We start from the raw sequence: 8,502 nt of genomic DNA, 5'->3' as shown, positions 1-8,502 counted from the left end.
GTCAACCTTCTGAAGCGTACGGGGGAGAAGACCGGAACAGTGCAGAGGCAGAAGAACAGAGAAGCCAGAGGCGGAGCAGGGGCGCGGGAGGAGTCCAGGCGATCACCCGGCGTGATCCGCGGGTCGGGGCCAGGCCGGCAGTGCGGGCTGGCGGTGGCAGGGGCCATGCGCGCCTGCCGGCCGGCTCCGCACCCCGTTCGCCCTTAAAGCCGAGAGAGAGAGAGAAATCGAGGGGGACCGGAGAGAGGGAGAGCCGAGAGAGAGAGAGAGAGAGCTAGCAAGAGAGAGAGTCCGGAGTGCGAGATCGAAGGCGAACGGTCCCCGGTCGGTGACCGTCGCGCCTCAGCCGCGACCGACGAGTCCCCTTTCACGGTAGGTCCGGTCCCGAGCACTCGCCGGGTTCGTTTTGGTTTGGTTCGATTCGGGGTTGGTCTCCCGAGGACCCCGGCTCGTGGGTGTGCAAGGCGCGCGGGCGTAGCCCGATCTACAGCGGTCGCCTTCCATTCGCCACCGCCGAGTCGGGTAGGGACTGTGGCCGCCGCCCCGGTTTTTTCCTTTGTACTCTGTTTTTCTGGGGGGTCACTGGCCGGAGCTCGCGGCCGTTCGGCTTGCGCGAGTCCCGGCCGGTGACACCTCGGGCTCGGTCCTGCTTCCCTGGGTTTGTTGTGTGTGAATTTCGGATGCGTTGGAGCCCCGATTGTGCCGGAAATCCCTCGTTTTTGTGACGCACGCCAACTGTTCGACGTTTTGCCCGAGCCAAACTTCTTGGGTTTTTCTCTGTTCTGCTGCTCCGTTGGGAAGGTCAGACGGTCTCGGAGTACCGCCGATGGCCGTGGCGGTCCGGGCGTGACCGTGGGTAGACGTGCAGAGCCGGTCCTTGCCGGATCTCGCTAGTCCGCGGATCGTTCAGCCTCTCGCCGAGGCTTGGATGCAAATCCGGACGGTCGCTGGCCGTCGCGACGGTGACGCGGCTGGTCGGCCTCGGCTACGCCGGACTAGTGACCCTGGCCATGGAGGTCCGGGGCTCTGGAGCTTGGTGTCCACGCCGGCGGCGTGAGTGCGGTGGTCGGACGTGCGCTCCACGTCAGAGCAGTGGCCGGTGTGTAGGCGAGTCCCGGGGCGCGGGGTGGCGGCCGTGAGTCGGGTCGCGAACCGGGTCGGACGCGTGGGCGAATCGGGTAGGGTTTTGGTGATTCGGGTTCGTGGGTCGAAACCGGGTTGGTTTGTGATAGGACGTGGGCTTTTGTCTTGCTTGGTCTTTTTTAGTGGGCCTTGGGCTTTTATGGTTTGTTTTTTTTATGAAAAATTTCGGGCTGGGCCCTTTTTCTTGCCTTTAATTTGCCAGACCGGGTTCAATAAATGAACCCGGTCCGATCGTGGACCCGGGCCGGCGCGCCCGGGTCAGTCCCGATCCGGGTCGGATGTGGAGATCCGACCCGGATCCGTTTAATATTATTTTATTGTTTTAATATGAAAAAAATTAATTTTTTTTTAAAAAAATCAATTATTTTTTTTAAAAAAAAAATTGCAGAAAATATATTTTATCCGGGTCGGATGTGGAGATCCGACCCGGTCTGTTTTATATTATTTTTCGTTATTTTAATATTAATTTTTATTTATTTATTTTTTTTTAAAAAAAAATTAAAAAATTTCGAAAATTAAAAAATGTTACTTAGGCCTTGGAATTGGCTTTTCTTGCCCTTTTTGCATGACTAGTGTCTTTTTTTATTGCATGTTGATCGATTCATACACTTTGAATTGTGCATTTAACGTAACTTCGCATGGGGTCGATTACGCGTTTTAGGTTTAGATGTTAATTGTTGCTTCCCTTAGCTCAATTAGGAACGGAATTTTGAGACTCCTAATTAGTGTGAACACGTTAGGTGGTGAATTGAACAAGTTTAGGTACCGAAAGGGCACTAATTGGTCAATTAGTGTAATCAAGTCCCCGTACCCATTGAATCCCTGGTTCATAGAAGTAAAGCATTTCTCCCGTGTTCTACTTGGGTGTCTAATCGACCCACCAAAAATCGATTAGTGGCGACTCCTAAATGAAATTGATTTGCATGTTAACAATTTAAACTTAAGTCGCGAATTGATATGGGCTTGGGAGAGCTCGAGCTAGATCTAACCTAGTAATCCATTAGCCAAACCCCTTTAGGCGGCGGGGCCGGTTCGGGGAGGTCGCGACAGTAGCATATAGGCTGGTTGTAGCATATAGGCTGGTCGGCATCCACGTCAACAATATGCTGCCAAAATTAGCCGGAATAACTGAATTGACACTAGGTCAAAAGATTTAGGACTAAATGGGCACCATTAAAAGGTTTGGAACTAAATTGGTACAAATACAATAAGTTTATGACTTTTATAACCCTACTCCCAACTTGCTTAATATAAGAGTTTGGACATTGTGATGGACATACACCGTATGCTTAAATTGTGTCACTTAAATGAAATTGTGCCTCTTTTTTTTTTTCTCAACATGATCAAATTGGGAGCTCACTTTTCCTTTTGTTCTTAATTTTCTTGTTCTATTTGGCTACCATGATAATGTTCGTGTGGCTGCGGATCTGCTCTTTACTTACTATTGGGGAAAATAAAAAAAGAAAACCCAACAATTACCACATCTCTTTTCAAACTTGAAACCCTAACACCACTTGGCTTATAAGGAATTGAAGACTCCTGCATTGAGATCTATGGCAGGTCAACTTGGAGCACACACAAAACCAAGGTTTAATCTTGGATGACGAATTGTCCAGACAGCCTTATGTTACGGGCTGATGGTTGACATTGTGAGATACTTTAGACATCAACCTCCGTTGCTAAGTCTAAGTTAAGTAGGAGTTCTCGTTACTTATATTGCTCAATGTTTAGACGATACAGATAGCAGAAGGGCACCCCTCTATATACATGAGAGTGAGACCCTCTAATATCGCTTTAGATTATTTTTTTTAATATAACGGTGGATATTCAGTTTCTCTACTTAATACCAATCTGTATTTAATTAGGAAGACTCTAGAACACAAATTTGCACAATTCCAAAACTACTCTTAAAAAGATTCTAGAGAGGCAGAAGACTACACAAAAATGGAGGAAAGTTATCAAAAAAATCCTAAAAGCACTTATGCCAATCAATTTGGCCAATTTAGTCATAAACCTTTTGAAAATTTGCCAATGTGGTCCATATGGCCAATTTGAGTAGGAAATCACTAACATAGACACCGGGCGTTTTACGTGGCACAGTTGACGTTGATATAGACAATTTTTGCAATTTTTTATCAAATTTTCTGAATTTTTTTTATATTTTATTTCCTTTTTCTTTTCTTTTATTTTCTTTACTACTTACAGGTTATATATAAATTAAAGATGCATGCATCACATTGTTCGAACATCGCGTGTCAAAAGCTATTTCCTCGATGGATAGTGGATATACAAAGTGTGGCTTTATTTTTACTTTAAAAACATTTATTATTGCGACATATAAACGTCATTACATAGATGACGTAGATAAGAGTTTAATAGACCATAAGAAGATAGGTAAATGCATAGTTTCCCTCGTTCTATGCAAGTAAGATTATAGAAAGAAGCCATACCAGCAAGCACCGGTGCAGATGGTGAAACCCACATAATAGCTCATTCATAAAGCCGAGGATCAGAGAACCTCGGTGAAGGAATAGCCACCAGAGGCTTTTTCTTCTTCAGGACGATCCCAAACTGCTCCGTCAGGTCCATCTTCTCTCCCTCGGGCAGCTTCCAGTCGAAGGAATGGAAGAGGGTGGCGAGCGAGTACAACACCGTCCTCTCGGCCATCGCGATCCCCGCGCATATTCTTCTCCCAGCCCCGAAGGGCATGTAACTAAAGTCGTTCCCACCGTAATCGCCTTTACCATGCAAAAACCTCTCGGGATCGAACTCCAGGGGGTTGCTCCATATGGAAGGGTCCCTGTGTATCGCCCACACGTTGATGAAAACCCGAGAGCCCTTCGGGACCGTGTAGCCTCCGATGGTGCAGTCCGCGCTCGGGCAGTGCGGGACCAGCAGGGGAGCTGCCGGGTGCAATCTCAGCGTCTCTTTCATGACAGCAAGTAAGTAAGGCAGTTTACGGATGTGCGATTCTTCTACTATGTTGTCTTTGCCGACCACAGCTTCCAATTCTTGCTGGATTTTTCTCAGAACGCTAGGCTTGTTCATGATCTCAGCCATGGCAAACTCAATTGTATTGGACGATGTGTCTGTTCCACCGATTACCATGTCCTGTCAAAAGAATTCAATCGCGTGTAAATTTCAACGGACCGTCCTCAAGAGAAAGTGAAGTCACGTAGAAGAATTTGTAAAAGCAAGCAAGCAAGATTAGGATTGAAAAGCTAATTTTGTAAGTGTAAAAAGCTACGCCTTTCGTTTGTTCTTTCAGTTGTTATTTGTTGAACTAGACTTTTGGAAAATAGAAATGGAGTCTAAACCCATCAAATTGTCTTTTATAAACGTTAGCAGTGAAATCACACTCCCAAATTCTAGCTTTAGTGCCATTTTGCACTCATAACAATTAAACAAACTTGCCAGGATGGAGAGTTCGCACTCATAACAATTAAACAAACTTGCTAGGATTGAGAGTTTTCAATATTCAATGATATGACACCGAAGACGCAACGAAGAAAAACTGATGAGGGGTGGACAGAGATGGCAACTTGTGTCATTCCACGTTCTCATGTTCGTGTCGTTTCATGCGGTTGAAAATTTAACTTTGATCCAACTCAACGGAAAAACTGACATATGTTCAACACGATTTAATGACTGAACAGATTGCATAATGGATGATATGAAACTACAGCCAAAAAAGAGTAAAATTAAACCCCTTGTTTGTACGTGTCTTAGGTCAAGTGCATTTAATTTGTAATGTAAATTTTCATTCAAACTCTCTCTCTCTCTCTCTCTCTCCGCAAAGCCTATCTAAGGAACGATCTACTACTCGGGACTGCTTTGGTTGTTTGTTTGTAAACAATAACAATTAAACAATACTTTGTTAGGTTTGCAGAGTCCTTTCGTAATAGTTCAATGATATGACACCGAAGACGCAACGATAGAAAAACTGATGAGGGGTTGGCAAGAAAGAAAAGGCAGATCAATTGGTCATTCCACGTCTCATGTTCGTGAACGTTTCATGCGGTTGAAAATTTTACTTTGATTCCAGACTCAACGGAGAAATACTGACATATGTTCAACACGATTCTAATTTCTGAGACAGATTGCATAATGGATGATATGAAACTTTTGCCAAAAAGAGTAAAATTAAACCCCTTGTTTGTAGTGTCAAAGGTCAAGTGCATCCTTAATTTGTAATGTAAATTTTCATTCAAATCTCCCATCTCACGCTCTCACAGTCTCTACTCTCTCTCTCTCTCTCTTTTTCTCTCTCTCTCTCTCTCTCTCTCCGCAAAGCCTATCTAAGGAACGATCTACTACTCGGGGACTGTCAAATTAATACAATTCTTTTTCACGTAATTTCTCGATGGAAAATTCTCTTATTGCAATTATCAGTGCACTAACATGGTAGATCACAAACAGCTGATTAAAAAGTGATGTCTACGTGCGACTGTGCGAGTGGTATCCAAAGACACAAGGTACAAACATCCTGACACCTTTTGCAAACTACAAAAAAACCGCTGCCTAAATCTAGGCTTTTATGTAACTGACAGATAAGGAGTTTATATATTCGTCTTCCGACAATGAAAGCACTGGGATTGTGCTTTCTCTCTTCTTTCTTTTGTTTACCTTAATGAAGATATTAATGAATTTTTAATCTAATCTACTCATAAGATGGACAGAAGAAAATATCATATAGCGCTCTTCCTTCTTTCTATATAATTTAGGGGCACGATCACAAATGCTTGGCTACAAAGCGATTTTCATGTGATCACAAAGTCTCACGAACTGATCAAGTTCAGGCCTTGGCTTGTGCATGTGATCTTGACCCAAAGCGATTTTCATGCTATTGGTGGGATTTAAATAGGCAACCTTCAATTCCTGAACTGGGAATTTCTCGACACCCCAACCAACTACGCCAGCCTTAAGAAAGTTAGAGTTGGATTTAAACAAACCACTCATTGTGATCGGTGCATAATCTCTCTTATATTAATGTTACTCTACTAATTAAGTACGTTCAACATGTATGCTAGTTAGAAAAACAAAAGAATAAAGTATAAAGAAGTAAGCTTTTGCCAATAATATAAGGAGGAGAAGAAGAAAAACTCACCATGAGCAGAGCTTTGAGGCCAGTCATTGTTAGAGGAGTCTTGGCATCTTCTTCATCCTTCAACTCCAATAGAAACTGCAAGAAATCTTTGCTCTTCTCACCACCGTCCAAGGACCCGTTTCCGCCTTCTCTCTCCATCTTCAATCTCTTCTCAATCATCTGCTCAAAAATTACATCGAACCGTTTTGCCAATACCTTCATCCGCCTCTCTATCCCTTGCAAATCGAATCGGGCCAGACCCGGATAAAAGTCCGAAATGTTCGGTTTCCCAAGAAGATCCGTGAAATTTGACACCACCTATCGAGGGGAAGGAAAATCAAAATGAAATCTCAAAACGAATATTGAAATTATTAAAATTCACTCGAACCAAAAATCAAATACAAAAAATTGTTGCTAGTTCTGAAATTAAAATATTAAATTTACATAAGAGATAACTAGGCAATCAATCACATGACTCTTAAAATGAAATAGAACTGATCTTGGATCTTGATGACTAACTGGCTTAGTGGCCAAATAGGCACGAAGAGCACTTTCCAGCAAACTTTAGTGACACCAATTAATTATAAACTCAATCCAGTCTAATTTGAAGAATCATAGTCATGTTTTATTATAGCTTGGTCTGGAAAATAGGTTTAACGCAACCCTAAAGTGCTAAAGTAATCCCCTCTTATATGATATAAGAGAAAGTCTAATGTTTTTTTTTCTTTTTGTTAACAAGAACGAAACAAGCAATCGTAACGTACATTATCAACTTTTCAAAAGCAGCCATGTTCACGATTAATCTAACGGTATTGATACTGTTGAAAGAAGTTCTATTTGTTTGTAACTCTCGCGGATACTGGATAAAGCAAGTCTTGGTTTTCGTTTCTCTTGTTTCCTCCCTCCATCCATCCATCGAGCCAAATAATTCGCTATCGGACTCAAAAGATGCTTCCAATGTATCATTTTTGGGTCCGGTGGAATACTTAGGTGAACGAAGAAGCCCTGTCAAATAGATATTTTTCCTTTCGACCATCTTTCGATTTTTATTAAGTGAGCAGGTTTAAACACTCGAAGGAAGGATGGACAACGCTTGTTATATGTAAAAACTTCGTTTATGCTGCGACCGTGTGATGCTCTTAAGTTCTTATTGGAAGAAAAAGAGAGAAGTCATATGCGTTTGTCATCATCACTAACCAACCTGCCGGAAATCAGCACCCAAGCGCTCTCTCTCCTCGCCCTGCACCGTCCCACCCCACAACATGCTCGTGATCACGTTGAGCACCGTCAAGAACACCTGCTCCCCGACGTTCACCGGCGACCCGGCTCGGATCCGCAAGTACCCGATGGTCTTTCGGACCTCCCTCCGCCGGAGATCGTAGACGGAGTCCAGCTTGTGGTTGCTCAGCAACCTGAGCACGCACACCTTCCGGAGCATCCTCCACTCGGGCCCGTACGGGTTCCACACAACGTCGGAGCCGCCATACGTTGCTGCCCTCGCGGCAATGGGCACGTCGCGGTTGGCAAATGTGATGTCATTATCCTTCAGCACCTCACGGGCCGTGGCAGGCGACGTCACGACGACGCCGAGCTTCTTGCCGAGCTGGAGCTTCAGGACCGGGCCGTACTTCCTTGCGAGGGCAGTGAAGTAGGTGTGGAGCTCCGGGTCGAGGAAGGGCAGGTTCCCGACGAAGGGGAGGCCCGCAGGTCCCGGCGGCAGGGACGGCGAGTTCTTCTTCTCGGCGGAACGACGCCATGCCCAACAGCTGATTGCGAAAATGCCTGAGAGAAGGAGAAGCAAGCGCGGGAGCGAGAAATCGTGCCACGAAAGAGAAGATTGGAGATTGTGGAGGAGGGGATGGGATATGGTGGGGGACATGGTGAGTTCCGAGTGCGTTCGGTTGCATGGCTCATGTCCATTTAAGTAGAGATGGAGAGATGCCTTCGCACGAAGCTACACGGCATGGTCCCCCCAATTTTTTTGTCCTACTCTTGCTAGGAGAGGATAGTACCGCCCTCAGACGTGCGCGCTCGATTAATTAAACATTTTCAAACGTGGGTCGACTGTGCAAACGCTGAGATGCTCAATACGATTCCTCATACCTATATACTGTCATAATTCCTCGTACCAATATAATTACAAGAGATAATGACACAAATGATATCTAAACTTTGGCCAAATATATAATGTGATCCTTCAACGTTGAATTTGTTCAATGTGGTTCATAAACTTTTCCCCAATATATAATATCATCTCTTGCGTAAGGTGCGAG

General features: G+C 44.5%; 1 protein-coding gene across 1 annotated transcript; it reads right to left on the bottom strand.

Annotated features, from left to right (window-relative positions):
- Positions 1 to 3,428: 3,428 nt before the first annotated feature.
- On the bottom strand, positions 3,429 to 8,144 carry LOC115687844 (flavonoid 3'-monooxygenase CYP75B137-like). Its single transcript, XM_030613525.2, has 3 exons — positions 7,431 to 8,144; positions 6,251 to 6,547; positions 3,429 to 4,254 (listed from the first exon to the last, which is right to left on the bottom strand). The coding sequence occupies exons 1-3, from the start codon at positions 8,106 to 8,108 to the stop codon at positions 3,634 to 3,636; spliced, it is 1,596 nt and encodes a 531-aa protein (XP_030469385.2). The 5' UTR covers positions 8,109 to 8,144; the 3' UTR covers positions 3,429 to 3,633.
- Positions 8,145 to 8,502: the final 358 nt, after the last annotated feature.

The sequence above is a fragment of the Syzygium oleosum genome, unplaced genomic scaffold (genome assembly GCF_021117445.2).
Source record: "Syzygium oleosum isolate NSW1041296 unplaced genomic scaffold, Sole_v2.1 Sole_v2.15, whole genome shotgun sequence".
In the NCBI taxonomy this organism is placed as follows: Eukaryota; Viridiplantae; Streptophyta; class Magnoliopsida; order Myrtales; family Myrtaceae; genus Syzygium; species Syzygium oleosum.
Note: the sequence above shows the minus strand (reverse complement) of the source record. Positions and strands in the feature narration are given on the sequence as shown.